This window comes from Salmo salar, chromosome ssa17, assembly GCF_905237065.1.
Source record: "Salmo salar chromosome ssa17, Ssal_v3.1, whole genome shotgun sequence".
Taxonomy (NCBI): domain Eukaryota; kingdom Metazoa; phylum Chordata; class Actinopteri; order Salmoniformes; family Salmonidae; genus Salmo; species Salmo salar.
In genome coordinates, this window is record NC_059458.1 from 66,617,668 (window position 1) to 66,639,629 (window position 21,962).

At 42.2% G+C, this 21,962-nt stretch overlaps 1 protein-coding gene across 2 annotated transcripts; it reads left to right on the forward strand.

Moving 5' to 3' along the window:
* The first annotated feature begins 1,271 nt into the window (after positions 1-1,271).
* On the forward strand, positions 1,272-21,899 carry LOC106595592 (SCY1-like protein 2). 2 transcript variants are annotated; one of them, XM_045700013.1, is made up of 19 exons: positions 1,272-1,452; positions 3,483-3,684; positions 3,900-4,057; positions 10,577-10,721; positions 11,682-11,831; positions 11,946-12,167; positions 12,492-12,608; positions 12,926-13,051; positions 13,297-13,473; positions 13,679-13,690; positions 13,879-14,001; positions 14,651-14,764; positions 14,918-15,050; positions 15,984-16,102; positions 16,270-16,370; positions 17,846-17,918; positions 18,106-18,195; positions 18,488-18,607; positions 18,834-21,899. In XM_045700013.1, exons 2-19 carry the CDS (start codon positions 3,508-3,510, stop codon positions 19,446-19,448), a joined length of 2,772 nt encoding a protein of 923 aa, XP_045555969.1. In that variant the 5' UTR covers positions 1,272-1,452; positions 3,483-3,507; the 3' UTR covers positions 19,449-21,899. The 2 variants fall into 2 exon arrangements, with proteins under 2 accessions (XP_045555969.1, XP_045555970.1); XM_045700014.1 differs by lacking the exon at positions 13,679-13,690.
* Positions 21,900-21,962: the final 63 nt, after the last annotated feature.

A 21,962-nucleotide genomic window follows, 5' to 3' on the forward strand; every position in this document is an offset into this window, starting at 1 on the left:
CATTTTCTGCTTTCCTTAGCTGATGCCTGTCAGGAAAACCTTTTGATTTTGTTGAAATCTACACAGTGGGGAATGTGTGAAATGTTTCACCAACATTAATCTAAAACTAACAGGCATAGGATCTAACTGAATTTATTCAGGGCTGGTTTTGGTATCTAGTTTTCTCAGGTAGAGTTGATTTAGGTACTGTAAATAGAAGTTTAGGCTGGATATTAAGCTTGAAGAGGAATCTCTTTTGATGAGTAAGCATTACACTTTATTTCTATACCTTAAATGAAATGTAACACACTTATTGTGTTGACAGTCTTTTAACAAATGACGTATTGTTTTGGATTTCGTTGATTGCATCTTATAACTGGTAAGGAAATAATGCTGGTAAATGTAACACTACTTTTATATCTGTACATTTTCTGTTGGGGACAAACTGAATTATTTGAAATGGTATTCATTTAGTTATTTGTGGAACCTGTTTCCCACTGCTGTCAAGAACATGTTTCATATCTGTTAATCACATAGTTGACACTAACTATTCTATTGGATTGTAATAGGTTTGATTGCATGGATTTGCAAGTTTAATCATAAGGTGTAATGTTTCAAATGCAGCCAAAAGTTTTTACTTTTGTAGTTTTTTGGCGGTCTTACAAATGAATGCTTTGTCTCAAATAAGTGCCATGTTTTTACAATAACTTGAAGGTTGAGTGAATTAACTTATTGAAATGAGTGTAAATCATACAATCCAGGGGTGTATTCATTAGTTGCACACCCTAGCAAAAAGTTGTGCAAAAAAAAATGAGTTTCTGTTGGACAAATTCAAATGGGTCCGTTTGTTTCCGTTTTCCTCTGTGTGGTTCCTAGTGAATACACCCCGGGTTACTTTTTGTGAGTGTTACATTGTTAATTAAGTTGTTGCATCATTGGTACTATGTTTTAAATTGTATAGCATTTTCTGTACTGCATGTTGCTGCCTAGTTTTGAGCTTTACGTATCTTAGTCAACAGAATAGTACACATGATCTGTAACGTTGCCGATTCAGGTTTTATAGTTAATGCGTTGAATTGTTTTGAAATGCACTTTGTTGAAAAACTGTATTAAATACAGTACAATAAGACTTTCATTAAACATCATTGGAAGTTCCAGTTCTCATTTGAGCAACCATTGGACATATAGATGTGCATGAAATATACAATATTCAAACACTATACAGAAGGGTATAATCACTTGTCTGGTATAATCATGAGAAGTGATCCTAAATGAACAGAAAGGGCACTTAACTGATAGAGTAGCCGGAAGTGACGTTTACAGTAAGTGGCAAGCTAGCTTAGCAAAGAAGTCAACCAGAAATTTAGACTGGAAGAGATGGAGGCTGTGTATCACAGCCATCACTGACAGCTGTTTTCCCATTTAAACAGTACTTGGAATCATAAAACCACTGACATTCCCTTCGTGACACAGGTAAGCATGATATAGTTTGATTCAGACCCAGAAACGCAACACGGCATTTCAACAAACGTCAAAAGTGACGTCTCTCTTTAACTAGCTTCCTACTGCTATGCGATAGCTAACTAGCTATCCATTCCAGGTTATGCGGCTAGCTGACTGGGTAGCCACATTAACAAAAACCGGTTAAACAAACAGGACAGGTATTGGTTTCGCCGATACGTTAGCTAGCTACATGGTGTAGCAAACTCTAACCCTGTCACACAACCGCGTTCCTTCCGCAATTGCTGAACTGGCCGTCGGCAGGCTCACTGGTATGGATAGCCTATCCTAGAAGCCAGCTAACGTTAACTAGCTGCTTGTGTTTGTTCAGCTACCCTACCTGACTCACGTGATCTGGCTACTTAGTTAGTTACACAGACGGTGAGGTGACAAGGGGAAAGTCTCTGATTGGCACATTCACATTTCCAGTGGGAAATAAATTAAACCAATTGTAACAAGTAGCTAAATTGATTACACTTTTATGATCATAAGGTCCATAGTGGAGTGTTAAATGTAGCCTAACTTATACAATATCCAGAGAGAGAGATACTTGTGATATATCATATTCCAACATTGCATTGCATTTTGCTTAGGATATACAGTAGCTAGGTCTCCAAGCTTGCAGACATATTTTGGTCTAATTCATACATTCATTCAACTCTATTTCAATATCTGTCATCAATGTGAGGATCTCAATAGCACAGTAAGGCGAGATTCTGGAAATTGAAATACTCTTTATTGAAATGACACGACTGCATTCAGGAATAGTATTGTGTAAATCTTTTCACAGCAGACAGACAGAGTTTGACACTTTTTAGGCAAGCTCAATCTTGATTCAGGATGTCTCTGCTGTAACCAAGAAGCTTGATCTTGACATCTAGCCACTTAGATAGCAAGTTAGAAAACAAAATGCATAGCTGGAGCTCTGAGCTGGATATCATTTATTTGATACGTCTTACATTTCTTGTAGTTATATTTAACTTCTAGTTAGTTATAAGCAGTGGCGTAGCCCTAGTCCACACATTTAGTTTGGGACAGAATTTTCAGTTTGTTGTTATGGCAACCGATGTGTGAATCATTGCTTTTTTCTAGTGTGTGTTCCACAGTTTTTTGGACATGATGGATTGGGCAGTAATGAGAGACAGAAAGTTAGTCACACACACAGTGGGGAAGAAGCTGATTAAGTAATGGGTTTTATGGACCGGTTGGTTTCCTCCCTGCTCAAGATTAAAGCACTTGGTTCTGTCCACGTACAGCATTGTCCACTGACTCAATTATGGCTGTTGGCAACAACATCAGTACCAAGCCCAGGTGATGAGGAGAGCAATGACGTTATACCCTGCTTGCAGGAGACCGACTCAGACAGATAGAGGCTTCAGACAGTGACTCAATAAGGTTTATAAATAAACATGGGGTCAATGGCTTCCTCACTAGTCTGTTTGGCATGCGAACCCACATCTCCAGCATGCGTCCCAAATGGCACCCTATTCCCTATATAGTGCACTACTTTTGTCCAGGGCTTAGTGCACTAAATGGGGATAGGGTGCCATTTGAGACGCAAGCCCACTGCTTGATATGCTAATAGGATATTATGTCTGAATGTGTTCATTCACTCTGATTCTATTGTTGTCGTGCCGGGGTTTGGACAGCGCTTGTCGGGGTTTGTCAGACGCGAGTGCAGACAATGCATACTAATAATACAGAGATATTGACTCCTGTTCGGATCTGTCTCTCTCACTTCTAAGTCACTGTGATTTAGGAGATTTGTTGGGATTTGTGTTTGTGTAATCACAGTCGCCGTGTGTGTGCGTGTGTGTGGGGGGGCACACGTCAGAGACATCGATAGCTCTGTCTACAGCCATCACAGGACACTTTAATGTAGAGGTTGAGCGATTAATCGGAATGGCCAATTTCAAGTTTTCATAACAATCGGTATTTTTGGCCACCGATTAAAAAAAAAAAAAAATTATGTTTGTGACCTCTTTGTCTCTCTTCTCCCCCAGGGGTCAAAGGTCAGGCTGAGTCACCATGGAGTCCATGCTGAACAAGCTCAAGAGCACTGTCACCAAGGTGACGGCCGACATGACCAGCGCCGTCATGGGCAACCCGGTGACACGGGAATTTGAAGTGGGCCGCCACATCGCCAGCGGCGGGCCCGGCATGTGCTGGAGGATCTACAATGGAACCAAGAAGTCAACCAAACAGGTGAGGCTGCCTGGGGGCTTCATGGACCGTTCTATACTTAACTAGAACAATGTCTCCCAACCCAGTCCTTGGGCAGCCTGAGAACATACATATTTGTTTTCCACAATTTGTTCAAAGGATAGATGGGACTCATTTTACCATCGCCAACTGACACAAACTGTCAGTGGTTGTCCTGATACAGAAGGTAATTCCTGTTTTATTGTTTGTTCTTCCAGGAGGTGGCTGTGTTTGTGTTTGATAAGAAGATGGTGGATAAGTATCAGAAGTTTGACAAGGACCAGATCATTGAGTCTCTGAAGAGAGGTGTGCAGCAGCTCACCAGACTGCGTCACCCTCGTCTGCTCACTGTCCAGCACCCACTGGAGGAGTCGAGGTGGGTTAAGTCTGCTTCCCAGTCCAAACAGTTTGCGCGTATATTCTGACTACATTTTGTGAAATTTTTGTTTGTTTTGGTGTTCTGCAGGATTTTTTTGGGGCTGTTCGAGTTGAAGTTTTACGCCCCTTCATCTGTGATTGGTCAACAGTAGGGATTCTTCAATGAAGTGTTTGTAGTCATTCAACGACAGACTAATCGTTTTCATGCAAATTCTTTCACTTGAGAAATACTCCTCCAAACATCTTGGTTAGATGTAAAATTGCGAGACTAAGACCTCCTCTGCAAAAATGTCAAAATGATAATTACAGACCTCTTGAGTTATTGTAGATTAATTCAGACTATTTTAAGGATGTGTACTAGCTGCTACGGCGTCTCAAGAGGGACAAACAGTAATATTGCCACTTTTCTAGTTTTTCAAATTAGGGTATTTTAAGGGAGTATGTGAGCACAGATGTTCACTTCGCCTAGCTGAGTTCTGCTAGGAGCCTTTACACACAGACACAAACGCGTAACACACACACACACACACACACACGTCATGCATACACACAAGGAAGTCATGCATACACACCCATGCAAAAAATGGATACATACACACGACAGATGACACATACACACATGCAGCAAGATATGATGAAAAGTTTCGGGCCTAGCTCTACAGACTTGACACTGAATAATACATACACCTGCCAGAGGAAGTGGAACAAGAGATTCACTCACTCACTCACTCACTCACTCACTCACTCACTCACTCACTCACTCACTCTCAAATTAAAGCTGCTTTATTGGCATGAAAAACATTGTGTCAATATTGCCAAAGCAACAATGTATACAATATACATTGTAATACAATTATAAACAATAACAAATAATATGAAATGGCAGTAAATAATAATATAAAATTAAATATAAAAATAATAACAATAAAATAATAGTAAAATAGTAGAATGTATTAAATATAAAAATCTAAATATGGAAAATGAATCTATAACTAACTTATAACTAATTAACGGTCATCTTCACCATTACATCAGTACTACAACTACTATCGTCATTACTACTTCTACTACCACCACCATCACTAAACTGCTATCATTACCACCCATACCACTACTATTTGGAATGATAAACAACAATAATAATAGTAATAATAATAAGTAAGTTACTATTTACTATGCAGATGTTATTATTCAGTGTCCCTCAGGCTATGGCAGGCAAATACATATTTGGCTGCAAGAGGAGCCATTGCTCCTTCACCCATGAGTATTTTTAGTTTTTCTTCTGGGTTTAATAAGTTCAAATTTGGAATGAATGTAGTTATTTCTGTGAATAATGAATCTCTTTGTGAGGAATATTTATCACAGTAAAGGAGAAAGTGCATCTCTGTCTCTACCTCCCCTGTCGTGCAGTGACCACATACACGGTCCTCTTTGAGTAGCCATGTCTTTTTATGTCTGCCGGTTTCTATTGCCAATCGGTGGTCACTCAGCCTGTACTTGGTAAGGATCTGTCTCTGCTTCGTATCTCTGACAGAGTAGAGATAATCAGCCAATTCATATTCTCTGTTTAGGGTCAGATAGCAATTTAGTCGGCTTTGGGATTTTGTTTCGTTTTTCCAATGTTGTAAATATGAGTCCTTTGATTGGTTCATGATTTTGTTTATTTGAATTCTTTCATTTGAAGCAGTGCTGGTGTCAGCTTGGTTGGTGAGGTCCAACACCAGCTGACTGAGAGGGCTCGTTTCTGGGCTCAGCTCTTGGGTTTGAAGTGCTTTAAATTGCAGACTTGAATTTGGGCTTGAATTTAGATGTAGCCCAAATTTGAATGATCTTTTCTGTATTTTCATTATTACTGGAAAGCGGCCCAATTCTGCCCTACATGCATTAGTTGGTGTATTTCTCTGGACTTGTAGGATTTTCCGACAGAATTCTGCATGTAGGGCTTCAATTGGATGTTTGTCCCACATTTTAAAGTCCAGTTCATTGAGTGGCCCCCAAACCTCACTTCCGTAAAGAGCTATTGGTAGGATTACACTGTCAAATATTTTGGTACAAATTCTAATTGGGATGTTGATTTTGAATAATTACATTTTTATTGCATACAATGCTCTGCGGGCTTTTTCTTTGAGTGCATTCACTGCCATATTAAAGTTTCCCGATGCAGATATGGTCAGACCAAGGTAGGTGTAATTTTTAGTGTGTTCAATGATGGCGTTGTTCAGGGTGAATTTATATTTGTGTTTCTGACATCTGGTTTTCTTTTGGAAAATCATGATTTTCGTTTTTTTTGAAATTTACTGCCAGGGCCCAATTATGGCAATATTGCTCAAGAATATTAATGTTCTGTTGAAGACCTTCTTTGGTTGGTGATAGAAGTACCAAGTCATCAGCAAATAGCAGGTATTTCACCTCTGTGTCAAATAGTGTGAGTCCTGGGGCTGGAGAATGGTCCAACATGTCTGCTAATTCATTGATATAAATGTTGAAAAGGTTTGAACTCAAACTGCAGCCTTGTCTCACACCTCGACATTGTTAAAATAATTATGTTCTTTGGTTTTTGATTTTTATTGCACATTTGTTTTCTGTGTACATACATTTTATTAATTCATACACCTTACCACCAAGCCCACTTTGGAGAATTTTGTAGAATAGCCCTTCATGCCAAATAGAATCAAATGCTTTTTTAAAGTCAATAAAGCAAGCAAAGATTTTGCCCTCTTTTTTTTGGTGGACGTGTTTATTAATTAGTGTGTGTAAGGTGTATATATGGTCAGTAGTGCGATGGTTAGGGAGAAAGCCAATTCGACATTTACTTATTACATTTTTTTCTTGAAGAAAGGTTTGAATTCTTGAATTCAAAATGCTACAGAAAATCTTTCCCAAGTTACTGTTTACGCAAATTCCCCTGTAATTATTGGGGTCTGATTTGTCTCCACTTTTGTGGATAGGGGAGATGAGCCCCTGGTTCCAGACATCAGGGAAGCAGCCAGAAGTTAAAACCATGTTGAACAATTTAAGCACAGCATTTTGCAACTCAGGTGTGCTGTTTTTCAGCATTTCATTTCTGATGTTGTCTAGACCACAAGCCTTCTTTGATTTAATATATTTGAGCTTTTCATTTGGTTCTTGTTGGGTTATTGGGTAATCTAATGGATTTTGTTTGTTTTTAATGACTGATTCAAGGATGTTCAATTTTTCTTTAATTTCTAATTGGTTCTGTTTTAAGTCTTTTTGTGGGATGTTTTTGTATAGATTATCAAAATAAGTTTTCCAAATTCCTACATCATGTATGGCTAATTCTTGTGGCTTTGTTGTGCTTAAATTGTTCCACATGTCCCAGAACTGATTTTGGTCAATTGCGTTTATAATTTCATCAAGTGTCTTGTTGGTATAATTCAATTTCTTGCGTTTCAGTGTTTGTTTATACTGTTTCAGAGTTTCAAAGTATTCATATCGTAGCTCTGGGTTGTTTTGCTGCTTATGTTTTTCGTTTGACATTTGTCTTAGGTGTTTTCTAATTGTTTTACATTCATTATCAAACCATTTATCAGAAACATTTTGTTTTTTGTTTCTGATGTTGCATTTCTTTTCTTTTTTTTTTCAAATTTGCTTTCGCTGCTGCTTTTTGGAATATGCAGTTGATGTTTTGAGTAGCCGAATTGACACCATCTTTATTGTTTTGGTATTGTGAGTTATTGAAAAACTGTATAGAGTTCATCATTTCATTTACGTTCAACGTTTCAATGAATCTCTCTGCACTGTTTGGAGCCCATCTGTACGATTGGTTTATGTTGTAGAGTTTATTGGGCTGTTTTTTTGAATGAGTATTGCCGGTTAATTTCTTCAGAAACACGTTGATCTGACTGTGATCTGACAATGGTGTCTGTGGTCTGACAGTGAATGCACTAATGGAGGAGGGGTCAATGTCAGTGATGGCATAATCGACTACACTTGTCCCAAGAGCTGAGCAGTAAGTAAACTGACCTAAAGAGTCCCCTCTGATTCTGCCATTAAGCATGTACAGGCCTAAGGCTCGACAGAGGTTCACTAACTCCTTCCCATTTTTGTTCAGTATTTGGTCAGGACTGTTTCTGTTATTTATAATAGGGCTACTGTACAAGGAGGGGTGTCCAAATATGTGGTGGTTACCTCCCGCATCAGTGTAGTCAGGCTCAGAACCTGTTCTTGCATTGAAATCTCCACAAATAAGCACTTTACCCTCTGCCTGAAATGTAATGATTTCTGTGTGGAGATTGTCAAAAAACTGATCATCATAATATGGTGAATCTGAAGGAGGAGCATAAGCTGCACATACGTATACATCATTGTCACAGTAGATTGTACCTTTGTTAAGTTTTAGCCAAATGTGACTGGTACCTTTTTTCATTTCATTCAGTGCTAAGTCCTGCTTATGCCAAATGATGATTCCACCTGAGTCTCGGCCCGTTTAACATTTTTATGTTTGATTGATGGTAGTAAACTTTCTCTATAGCCTGAGGGACACTGAGTATCTATGTCTCCACGACACCATGTTTCCAGTAGGATTATGATGTCCTGTCCCTTGATGTTTTTAATCAATTCTGGATTTGTTGTTTTATAACCAAAATGTGAAGAGTATAGGCCTTGGATATTCCAAGAGCTGATAGTTAATGATCTCATTTATAATAAGTGATATTCACTGGTTTGAGTAAAGTACATTGAAAAAAAAACTAAATAACATACATACATACATACATACATGCATGCATACATACATGCATACATACATACATACATACATACATACATACATACATACATACATACATACATACATACATACATACATACATACATACATACATACATAACTATAATACCGGTGCCAATAAAATTAAGAATAGTTTGCACAGAAAATAAGTACAATGCAATCTGCAACCGTGTGTGTGTGTGAGAATTAAAGGGTCTGTCTAGCTCTCTTTCCTTCGCTCTCTCTCTCTCTATTTCTTTCTCGCTCTCTACTTCAATTCAAAGGGCTTTATTGGCATGCTCACTGAGTCTGTACATTGTCAAAGCTTTCCTTATGTTTGGGTCTGTTACAGTGGTCAGTTTTTCTGCCACTCTGTTCTCTCTGTTTAGGGACAAATAGCATTATAGTTTGCTCTGTTCTTTTGTTAATTCTTTCCAATGGTTTCTCATGATTTGGTTGGGTCTAATTGTGTTGCTGTCCTGGAGCTCTGTGGGGTCTGTTTGTGTTTGTGAACAGAGCCCCAGGACCAGCTTCCTTAGGGGGACTCTTCTCCAGGTTCATCTCTCTGTAGATGATGGCTTTTTCATGGAAGGTTTAGGAATCGCTTCATTTTAGGTGGTTGTAGAATTGAGTGGCTCTTTTCTGGATTTTGATAAGTAGAGGGTATCGGCCTAATTCTGCTCTGCATGCATTATTTGGTGTTTTACATTGTACACAGAGGATATTTTTGCAGAATTCTGCATGCAGACTCTAAATTTGGTGTTTGTCCCATTTTGTGAATTCTTGGTTTGTGAGCGGACCCCAGACCTCACAACCATAAAGGGCATAAATGGGTTCTATAACTGATTCATGTATTTTTAGCCAGATCCTAATTGGTATCTCTCACACTACCCCTCTCACTTTCTCTCTCACACACACACTATCTCTCTCTCTCACACACGCACACTACCTCTCTTTCCTTCTCTCTCACACACACACACTCTCTTTCCTTCTCTCTCACATACACACACTACCTCTCTCTCTCTCTCTCACACACACACACACTACCTCTCTCTCTCTCTCTCTCACACACACACACACTACCTCTCTCTCTCACACACACACACACACTACCTCTCTCTCTCTCTCACACACACACACACACTACCTCTCTCTCTCTCTCACACACACACACACTACCTCTCTCTCTCTCTCACACACACACACACTACCTCTCTCTCACACACACACACACTACCTCTCTCTCTCACACACACACTACCTCTCTCTCTCACACACACACACTACCTCTCTCTCTCTCACACACACACTACCTCTCTCTCTCTCACACACACACACTACCTCTCTCTCTCTCTCACACACACACACTACCTCTCTCTCTCGCTCTCTCTCACACACACACACTACCTCTCTCTCTCGCTCTCTCTCACACACACACACTACCTCTCTCTCTCGCTCTCACACACACACTACCTCTCTCTCTCTCTCTCTCTCTCTCACACACACACTACCTCTCTTTCTCTCTCTCTCACACACACACTACCTCTCTCTCTCACTCACACACTACCTCTCTTTCCTTCTCTCTCACACACACACACACTACCTCTTTCTCTACCTTTTTTATTACTCAATCCTTCCTTTAGTTCACCATCATCCCCCTTCTCTTTTGTTCTTTATCTTACTGCTCCTCTTCTCTTCTCTGTCATTTTTAACACACTCCTTCTTTCTTCATCGTTGTTTGTTTGTAATAATTGACACTGTTGTTTCCTCTCTCCCTCCCTCCTTCAGGGACTGCCTGGCGTTCTGTACAGAGCCAGTGTTTGCCAGTCTGTCCAATGTGCTGGGTCAGTGGGACAACCTGCCCAGCCCCGTGCCCACAGACATCAAGGACTACAAGCTGTACGACGTGGAGACCAAGTATGGCCTGTTGCAGGTGAGACCCAATACACACACATGCAATCGTGCACATACACACACACACACACACACACACACACAGTCTGAAATGAACACACACACGTCTTGTTGCTATGTATATTGCTTGGCAGATTTATGTTTCAAACCCAATTGAACTAACCACACCTCTCTTTCTGTTTATTAAATTGTGTCCCAGGCATATTTTTGGGGATAGTTGATTAGATTGTACTCCCCTGCCAAGTCACACAGCTATTTAAAGGGGCAATCTGCGATTGCTACATACATTTTTTTTTAAACTTATAAATCAATTATATCTACCCATTGATTCTTGAAGAATATAACTTACTGTATAAATGCCTCATGAGCTTAGTTCAACTGTCGTACCCCATCAGAAATGGTTTTACTAATTTGTTTGTTATTGTAAACAAACACTTGCTTTAAAACATGGTTAAAACTATAATGTTGATGTAATGGATGGTCAGTTCTTGCATCCATAGCTCCGTTTGGGAGTGGTAAACATTTTCCAGCCCCACCCTTCGGCTTTTTACCAAAACATTGGCGGAGTTGCGCTTTGTTATTGTTTGAACTGCAGATTGCCCCTTGAAGGAGGAATGCTGTGAAATGCCAATGCTACATAATTGTTCTGTTGAGAAAAAACCTCCGTCAAGTACAGCTTGAATGTGTGTGTTATGGCGTGAATGTTCTTTTGTTGTTGCACGTCTTCTAAAATGCCTGGGACACGTGAGATGAGATGAAGTAATCAGACTGTACTTTACTGATCCCCAAGTCTTTAGTTAATATCACAGATTGTCTTTCTGTTTCTCTGCTCACTGTCTTACCTCTCCTATCTTTATCTGCTTCATGCCTTTTTATTTTCCTTTGTCTTTTTCACTTTCTTTCTACTTTGTTATGTTCTCTCATCTCTCTCTCTTCTCCCTCCTTCTTTCTCCCCCTCCTTCATATGTCCCTCCCTCAGATCTCGGAGGGCTTGTCATTCCTACACAGCGGGGTGAAGATGGTCCATGGGAACCTGTGTCTGGAGAACGTCATCCTCAACAAGAGCGGAGCCTGGAAGATCATGGGCTTTGACTTCAGCATCTCCTCCACCAACCCCTCCGATGCCGAGGTGAGACGCTCAGCGCATCTGCCTGTGTGTGGCCTGTGTGCACCTGTATGTATCTCTTCCTCTGTGTGTATCTGTATATATCCTTACATACCCGTCTCCACCTCCTTCCCTCAGCCCAAGTATTCCTGTAAGGAGTGGGAGCCCAACCTGCCGCCGCTCTGCCTGCCCAACCCAGAGTATCTGGCCCCCGAGTACATCCTGTCAGTGAGCTGCGACGCCGCCTCGGACATGTACTCGCTGGGCGTGGTGATGCACGCCGTCTTCAACGAGGGCAAGTCCGTGTTCCAGGTCAACAAGCACGACATCTTCAAGAGCTTCAGCCGACAGCTGGACCAGGTGAGGGGGTGGGGAGTGAGATGAAGGCCTGATGGCCAGAACATGTCCACGTGATTGCTCGTAAAAAAATCTACATCAAAGTTGTGAGTGCTGGTCCTCTTCATAAAGTTAGAGTTCTCTGGAGCGACAGCACCCAAGGACCTCATTCAGGCAGCAGACCTCAGGTAGAATGCATCACGTCTTATTTAGCATTTTAGGGAGAAAAGGACAAAGAGAGATTAATGCCAATGTGCACTGCAATATTTGTAATGCTTCATTGATTCCATACTTTTTGAATTGGTAGATCTCTCTCTCTCGTCCCGTCCCCCCCCCGTCTGTCCATAGCTCAGCAGACTGAGCCCCACCATGTTGAATAAGATTCCTGAGGAGGTGAGGGAGCACGTCAAGATGCTGCTGAGTGTCACGCCCAACGTCCGGCCTGACGCTGACCAGATGACCAAGGTCAGATCACCCCCCCCCCCGTGTCACCAACTATGACCTTATGTCACTAATACAACAGGATACACAAGACTTTTTACATATTAAAACAGGCTCACCAAGTTAGCTAACTGATAAATATTTAGAAATACCTTTTAGATTTTCTGATTCATTAATAAAGCTAAACTTGAATATGTGTCGTCGGTTGAAGGCCCGTTTCAAGATGGTCTTCCTAAAAAGTTACATCAGAGAATTTAAGCAAGATGATGTCATTGATCCTGCTTCATGACATACCAGCCAGCTCAGTTGAATCATCCCTTCTCTGTGTCTGGGTGCTTCAGATCCCCTTCTTTGATGACGTGGGGGCGGTGACGCTGGCCTACTTTGATTCCCTCTTCCAGAGGGACAACCTGCAGAAGTCCCAGTTCTACAAAAACCTGCCCAAGGTCTTGCCCAAGCTACCCAAGGTTAGTGTTCACTGTGTGTGTGTGTTGCTCTTACAGGTCATTTTAGTGTCCTAGCTGTACATTCCTGCAGTAGAATGCTTCATGCTCAGTGGACAGGTAGTTTGGAATGTGGTCTTCAATAATCCAGTCAAATTGGGATTGGCCATTTTGCAAATATGTGCTCAAAGGTGACTTAATACAAATGATTCTGATTAAAGCCACTATTCCTAACCCCATTGTGTCCTGTCTCGTCCTCTCCACCCCAGAGAGTGGTGGTATATCGTATCCTCCCAGCCCTCACCTCAGAGTTCCTGAACCCAGACATGGTGCCGTTCGTCCTGCCCAACGTGCTGCTGATCGCAGAGGAGTGTACCAAGGACGAGTACGTCAGACTCATCCTGCCGGACCTCAGCCCTGTGTTCAAGCAGCAGGAGCCTGTCCAGGTACACACACACACAGGATGCAAAGGGCACACGCATACAGTGTATCCCCATACCCAGTTTCCAGGCCTACCTTCTATGTTTGCTTGATGTGTGTTACAGGGATGGCATGGTTAGATAACAGACTAGAGGATGCTATACGCTTTATCTGGTGACAGGGCTGTATGTATCATACTGTTTCTCTCTCTTCTCCTTTCCACGCCTTCAGGCAAGCAATATGGTGAGTGGTCTTTGCTAAGCGTAGTTGCTAAGACAGTGTGTGTGTGTGAGACACTCTAATGCTTAAAAGAAGAGCTCACTTTATTCCTAGTTTCATTTCACTGGTAGTTACCCATCTCTCTCTTTTTATCTGTCACTCTCCCATCATTAAGCCTGGATGAACTGCGTTTAACCCTCTGTGTCTCTCAGATCCTGCTGATCTTCCTGCAAAAGATGGACCTGCTGCTGACCAAGACCCCACCGGAGGACATTAAGAACAGCGTTCTGCCCATGGTCTACAGAGCCCTGGAGGCCCCCTCCATCCAGATACAGGTACCACGGACAAGCACATCATGAGTTTACAAAGTGTTTATTCCACCGGCAGAAAGAGACCTGCAGTACTAATGAAATAAGGTTTAGGATTGAGGTTAAAGTTAGGTTTAGTTTGAGTGTGATTCAAGGTAAGTGTAAATTAGCATACTGTCGTCCGTTGCCATACATATTCTGCCCGTTAAAAATACCACCTTGATTGAATGCGTAATTTGTTGGCCAGGTACTGTACATTATAAAAGACAGACATCTCTATTTACCTATCCAAATGAGTCAGTGATGTAGTGAAGGAAGTAAAGTGTAGGAGGATAACTGCAGCGTTAACGTCTAAACACTGATTGTGGTACAAGTTGCCCCTAACCACAGCTCTAGAATCCCATTGCCTGTCCCCAAATCCTAAACTAACCATTGCGAGGATAAGAAAAACCTGACCCTGGACCAGTGGTTAGCAGCACATTCAACCAACTCTGTAAAGCTCACATGGGAACCTCCATAGAGATTCTATAATACGCCTGACCAAGACAGACAATATTTTGCCGTTGCTATGATCCCAATGTCCATTCGAGAGTTCTAGGCTTTATGTGATTCTATGGAAACCCCTGCCGTTAAGTCATCAGCAATGCTGTGCCATATATTTGTGTGCCCCCCCCAGGAGCTGTGTTTGAACATAATCCCTACCTTCGCCAACCTGATTGAGTATCCCTCCATGAAGAACGCACTCATCCCCCGCATCAAGTCTGCCTGTCTACAGACCTCCTCACTTGCAGTCAGTCTCTCGCTTTCATTTGACTCTCTGTCTGTCTCTGTCAGTCTCTCTCTCTGTTGATCAAATGCACACGGTTGTTTTTGACTGACCATTGATTGACAGGTGACAGAAATATTCTGATTGTGTGTGCGTATGTTTGACCTGTGTGTGTAGGTGAGGGTGAACTCTCTGGTGTGCCTGGGGAAGATTCTGGAGTACCTGGACAAATGGTACGTCATTGACGAGATCCTTCCCTTCCTGCAACAGATCCCCTCCAGAGAACCAGCCGTACTCATGGGGGTTCTAGGTAACAGAACATCTAGAACGTCTTAGAATCTAGATGATAGTCCTAGGAATAGTTTGCTTTTTTTCAAACAAAGAAAATCTCAACAGAAAATTATCAGTACTGTTAGTTATATCTTATTTTAGAATCCCCTAGGATAAAATGAATCAACTCACCTAGGATAAAATGAATCAACTCACCTAGGATGAAATGAGTCAACTCACCTAGGATGAAATGAGTCAATTCTCCGAGGATGGAATGAGTCAATTCTCCGAGGATGGAATGAGTCAATTCTCCGAGGATGGAATGAGTCAATTCTCCGAGGATGGAATGAGTCAATTCTCCGAGGATGGAATGAGTCAACTCTCCGAGGATGGAATGAGTCAACTCTCCGAGGATGGAATGAGTCAACTCTCCGAGGATGGAATGAGTCAACTCTCCGAGGATGGAATGAGTCAACTCTCCGAGGATGGAATGAGTCAACTCTCCGAGGATGGAATGAGTCAACTCTCCGAGGATGGAATGAGTCAACTCTCCGAGGATGGAATGAGTCAACTCTCCGAGGATGGAATGAGTCAACTCTCCGAGGATGGAATGAGTCAACTCTCCGAGGATGGAATGAGTCAACTCTCCGAGGATGGAATGAGTCAACTCTCCGAGGATGGAATGAGTCAACTCTCCGAGGATGGAATGAGTCAACTCTCCGAGGATGGAATGAGTCAACTCTCCGAGGATGGAATGAGTCAACTCTCCGAGGATGGAATGAGTCAACTCTCCGAGGATGGAATGAGTCAACTCACCTAGGATGAAATGAGTCGACAACTCACCTAGGATGAAATGACAAATTGAAATAGGCTAACACTTAAAAACATGATCTATCGCTTTAACAGTATTGCTGCTTTGTCTGTTGATTGTTGTGGTTCTGATTTATTGTGGAATGGTTGTTTCCTCCCATAGGGATCTACAAGTGTACCTTCTCCCATAAGAAACTGGGCATCCCCAAAGAGCACCTAGCTGCCAAGAGTCTGCCTCACCTAGTCTCGCTCAGTATAGACAACAACCTCAACCTCAACCAGGTATGTAGATGTGTGTGCGTGCGCACGAGTGCGCACACACACACACACACACACACACACACACACACACACACACACACACACACACACACACACACACAGACACACACACACACACACAGACAGACACAGAGGTTGTATTCCCACCCTCTCTCTGTGTGTTTCAGTTTAACTCCTTCATGGCTGTGATCAAAGACATGCTAACTCGTATGGAGGCAGAACACAAGACCAAACTGGAGCAGCTACACAGCATGCAGGAACAACAGAGGTATCAGTCAAATCATTCTCTCCCTCCTGTCTTCCTCTGACGTTGTAATGTCAGGTGCACCAGTACAATGATGATGAATCCATAATGTTTTACTAAAAATAACAAGGTAGAACAAAAACACATGAGATATAAGAACAACACGATAAAGTAAGTACGCATACTATATACAGGGTCAGTTCCAGTACCACATTTCCAATGTGCAGGGATACTGGGTCGATAGAGGTAGATATGTATAGGGGTAAGGTTACTATATACAGGGTCAGTTCCAGTAGGGATACTGGATCTATAGAGGTAGATATGTATAGGGGTAAGGTTACTATATACAGGGTCAGTTCCAGTAGGGATACTGGGTCGATAGAGGTAGATATGTATAGGGGTAAGGTTACTATATACAGGGTCAGTTCCAGTAGGGATACTGGATCTATAGAGGTAGATATGTATAGGGGTAAGGTTACTATATACAGGGTCAGTTCCAGTAGGGATACTGGGTCGATAGAGGTAGATATGTATAGGGGTAAGGTTACTATATACAGGGTCAGTTCCAGCAGGGATACTGGGTCGATAGAGGTAGATATGTATAGGGGTAAGGTTACTATATACAGGGTCAGTTCCAGCAGGGATACTGGATCTATAGAGGTAGATATGTATAGGGGTAAGGTTACTATATACAGGGTCAGTTCCAGCAGGGATACTGGATCTATAGAGGTAGATATGTATAGGGGTAAGGTTACTATATACAGGGTCAGTTCCAGTAGGGATACTGGATCTATAGAGGTAGATATGTATAGGGGTAAGGTTACTATATACAGGGTCAGTTCCAGTAGGGATACTGGGTCGATAGAGGTAGATATGTATAGGGGTAAGGTTACTATATACAGGGTCAGTTCCAGCAGGGATATTGGGTCGATAGAGGTAGATATGTATAGGGGTAAGGTTACTATATACAGGGTCAGTTCCAGTAGGGATACTGGATCTATAGAGGTAGATATGTATAGGGGTAAGGTTACTATATACAGGGTCAGTTCCAGTACCACATTTCCAATGTGCAGGGATACTGGGTCGATAGAGGTAGATATGTATAGGGGTAAGGTTACTATATACAGGGTCAGTTCCAGCAGGGATATTGGGTCGATAGAGGTAGATATGTATAGGTTTGTGTATGTGTGTTGGAGTGTCAGTGTGGCTAGGGTGTAGAGCCCTGTGAGTGTGCATAGAGATGGTCAGACATTTGTATTTTATTCTCTATGCACACTCACAGGGCTCTACACACTTTATAATGTTTTAGTAAATACAGAAAGAACAGAAGTCTATCTTCCTACTTCTCCTTTTATTGGTCAACAATGACTCAGGAAAGATGTGATGCAAGTTAATGTTCAGAATCTGATTAGAAAGATGAGGGTTGAGTCATATTTGATTGTTTGTGCGAACCAAATTCCCCTGAATGAAATAGTTTGAGCTATTCTGTCTGTCCTCAGGAGTATGACTATTAATACCAGTCAGACCAACCAATCGGAAGAGACGAAGCGCACCCCCAGCCCTGGCAACCAGGTGAGAGGTCATTTCCTTGACAGCGAGGGGAGAGGCGTTTGCCCGGATGAGGCAAATGCATGAAGGATTGATTTAATGAAGGCTTGATGTTTGTGATTTCATACACTTATAAGGTCGAATGTATAATAAAAATGCATGTTGGCATGGGTTAGTGTTATGGCTTATTGAAACCATTGTCTTTTTCCAGATTGATGATGTCTTTGGAGGGAGTTCTGGGAGTGCAGGGGTTAATGGGAAAGCGAACGGAAACTCGGCATCAGCTCCCCAACTCAACAGAGTACGTACTCTGGATCTTATTCAGTAGGCACAGACTGGAGCAAACGTATTGCACTGGAAGTCTGTTAACGTTCCTGTTAAATTAGCTTGGGTGGTGCATGTTCTGTTTGACTCTCTTTTTGTGATTGAACGTTACCAAACCCATCTTATCTATCCTAACCTTGTATAGCTGCTAGTGTATATTTCAGGGATAAGGGGTTATTATTGTTTTCTGTTCTTTCTCCCTCCCCCCCTCTCTCTGTCCCTCTCCTCCTCTGTCCCTCTCCTCTCTCTCTCTCCCTCTCTCTCTATAGATGTCTCTGACTCTGGAGGAGAAGCAGCGGTTAGCCAAGGAGCAGGAACAGGCAGCCAAACTAAGAAACCAGCCAGCACTAGCCCCCCAGAGTATCAAACCATCTACTCCTTCTGCCCAGGTAATAGACATACACACTCATACTCATGTGAAAATGTATGGTTTCTTACTTGGTAGCCATCCATGGTTACACGTTTTGATCTCCTCATATAGAACAATCACAATATATCTGTATAATTTATTAGTTTGATGTTTAGAGTGATGTAATCTACTTTAGTTTCCACTTCAAACCTGCCACCTATTTGTCATTGAGATGATAAGCTGATTTGACCTGATGTGTTTGGCAGGCCAAGGACCTGACCAGCTGCCTGCTGAACAATATGACATCCCTGGGCAGCCTGTCCCTCACCTCTCCCCCCAGACCAGGCCTCATCCAGGGCAGCACCATCTCAGCCTACCCCTCCACCACTCCCATGGGCTCTATGGTCAGCAACGGCTACAACCCAACCATGGGCTTCCAGACAGGGGGGCTGGGCATGCGGCCCCCCGGCCCCGGCCTCTACGGAGGGATGGCCACCACCACCAGCACCCCTAACTTTGGTGCCCTGACCCACAACCAAGGGAGCACCAACACCCCTGACATGTCTGTCTTGGACTCCTTGTTCACTTCCAACAAGCCCAAAGTCAGCCTCAACCAAATGGCTCCTCCCAAGCCCACCCCTGGGACCACCGCCACCCCCTGGCTTAATCAGTTTGGTTCAGCCCAGCCCAGTCAGACTGCCCCGATGCAGGGCTCGCCATTAGCCATGGGAGGGTTGACCAGTGGGTTCGGGATGCAGGCCAACCCTTTCTTCAGCCCGCAGAACTTCTCTCAGCCCACAGCCGCTCCCGGAATGAACGCGGGTGGTGGGCTCAGACACAGTTCGTCCGTCAACAACGACCTGAAAGACCTCTTTGGCTGAAAACAACTTTCCCCTCTTTTAATGACGACAGACTGATAAAAGGGGAGTTGGACTTTTGAACTGCAAACAAGAAGAAAGAAAAATCCACTTTTTGGACCGACTGTGAAAATGATGATGAAATCCACTTGATATTTGTTGCTTTTTGTATTTTAATCTTCTGTGGTTTGGGTTGCAGTGTGGTTCTTCTATGCTCCCATCAGATTGAACACTGAAGACTCAGCTTTTCAATCTGCACGCGGATTCCAAACCTTCTTGACTAGAGAGAGAGGGAAAAAGACTCACGTTGTGTTCTGCTCTCAGTAATGTTTGTGGGGGTTTCATATCGTTTCTTACTTGAGACACTTTGGGGTGAAAGGTTTATTCTAGAATGCATATCTTCTCCATAATCCCTGTTCTATGTGCTAGGATGAGCAGTGGCATGGAGACCAGTCTTTCTCAGTCCATTCCTTTTTAGCCCAGTGCTAACACGTTATTCATGCTGCCCACCTCAGCAGCCTGCTATATCATATCAATGTGGTTCTTTTTAGGGGTTCTGTTGCTTTGAGGACGACAATCCAGAAGAGCTGTAGAATCGCCGGCTAAACCGCACGGGCGGAAAGGCCAAGTCTCCATGGAAACGGTCTCCGCAGTAACACCCCACTCCATTTGGGGATTTTTAGTACCTATGCTTTCTGTTCTCTGCCTAGGAGATGATGGATAAGGATTCAACAGTGATGTCATAAGTGTCAAGATTCTTACAGTATAAATGAATCCAAATGAAACGGGATGGAAGTGAAAATCTAATCGAAGTTTATTGGTTGCGTACACAGTTTAGCAGATGTTATAGTGGGTGCGGTGAAATATTACTAGCACTTCTGCAGTCTCTATATCTGACCTAAAGAAAAGGTTATTTTCTGAGCAGAAATCCAATTCAACGAACAGTTTGAAAAGGGAGGGGTTGATTGTGTTTAGGTTAGAAGTCTGGTGAGGGATTGTTATCCACACAGAATCCTGTGTGTGCTGTGAGGGTGACTGTTACATATGTCTACCTTCTTAATTGAAGTAACTCACCTGCATATGTACTGAATGGTTTGCTGTAAGTGAGTGATTGGTCGATATATACTGGGAATTGTGAATGAATGTGAAGTAGTATACACAAATGGGTGCATATTGAAATGTCATCACAATCATCATTCATTGAGTTAGTTTGCCCGGTATCTGGTAACTTTAGCCCTGTGTGTTCCTGTTTTGTAATACCCCCTCTGACTTCATCAATGTGTTCCCTTCCATCATGTTACTGACCTGACCAAGCTGGGACACCACAAATGATTGTGATCCTGTTGAAATGTAGTGAATTTAGTAATGAATTATTTTATTCCATGCATCAAACCAGGCTGCTTTCAACAAAGCAAGCAGTCCGTGCATTTTAAGTTAATCGTTGGACATATCAAATGTACTATCAAATGCAGTTTTTATTTATATATATATATATATATATATATATATGAGTTGAGCACTTTTTCATTAAAGGGGACCTGTCCTAAATTGTTGATAAATAAATCTATTTCAATTGGAAGAGCTCTTAAAGGGGCCCTTGGATTGTTGTGGTCTTGTGATGATGAATGAAAGGCCTTAGAGGAGCGCTGTGTGCAGTAATAATCCTTGGGGGTGGAACTAAGTCTGGGACTGCATCTCAATAGTCAAAAGTAGCCTCCTTTCCTCGTCCCCTTTGCGTATCTCCTTCCCTTCATCTGCACTCATCTGAAATCCCAGGATAGGTGAAAGCCCTATGGACCAAATGGGACAGGAGTGTCATCTCACCTATCAACCTGTTGCAGACTAGTGCAGGTGAAGGAAGGAGAGGAGAAAAGGACGCCATTGTAGACTTTTGAGACCAACCCCCTTGTGTGAATCCTCATTGAATGCTGTTTGCAGACTGGGGGATGTAGGTTTTGTTAGTTAACTGAACACATGCTAATTTATATTCACAGGTCTTTGTTGGATTAAAATTAATAATTATTCCTACTGTAAACCGTGACTAGGTGAGCTGGCACTGAGCTGGCACAATGATAATGTTATGGGCCAGTGTATAACAAAAAGGTGGGCCTTCTGGGTTGTAAACCTCTCTCTATTGGACACAAGTGATGGAGGTCTGTCCTGATTGGGCAAAGACCTCTCTGATGTCCATCTTTCACGAAAGGTAGCTGCAATGTTCATGTGATTGTAACTATGACGACGGAAGCCTTTTTGAGGGCGAGAACTGGATTGCATTTCCTGTCATTGTGACTCGTGCGTTTGGACGCGAGGACAAAAAACAAAAGCCTATTCTTCTACAAGAGTTCTGATCCTTTGTATACTACTGCTGTCATATGTGTTGTGTGGCCTCTATGAACTATGTATTGTGTGGTGTTGTCTGAGGTAATTCAATGAAAATCTGTACATATATATGAAAATACACAATCTAATATTCTCTATGATGTCTGTGTATTTGAGTCTGAGCCAGAGATTTGAAAAGTAACTTTGAGTTCTGGAATA

Bases quoted from the DNA above. Each gene is read 5' to 3' on its own strand.
- LOC106595592 (XM_045700013.1), top strand. From the start codon at position 3,508: ATGGAGTCCATGCTGAACAAGCTCAAGAGCACTGTCACCAAGGTGACG. The intron at 4,058-10,576 runs GTGGGTTAAGTC...TCCCTCCTTCAG, and splicing joins CACCCACTGGAGGAGTCGAG to GGACTGCCTGGCGTTCTGTA. The intron at 10,722-11,681 runs GTGAGACCCAAT...TCCCTCCCTCAG, and splicing joins CCAAGTATGGCCTGTTGCAG to ATCTCGGAGGGCTTGTCATT.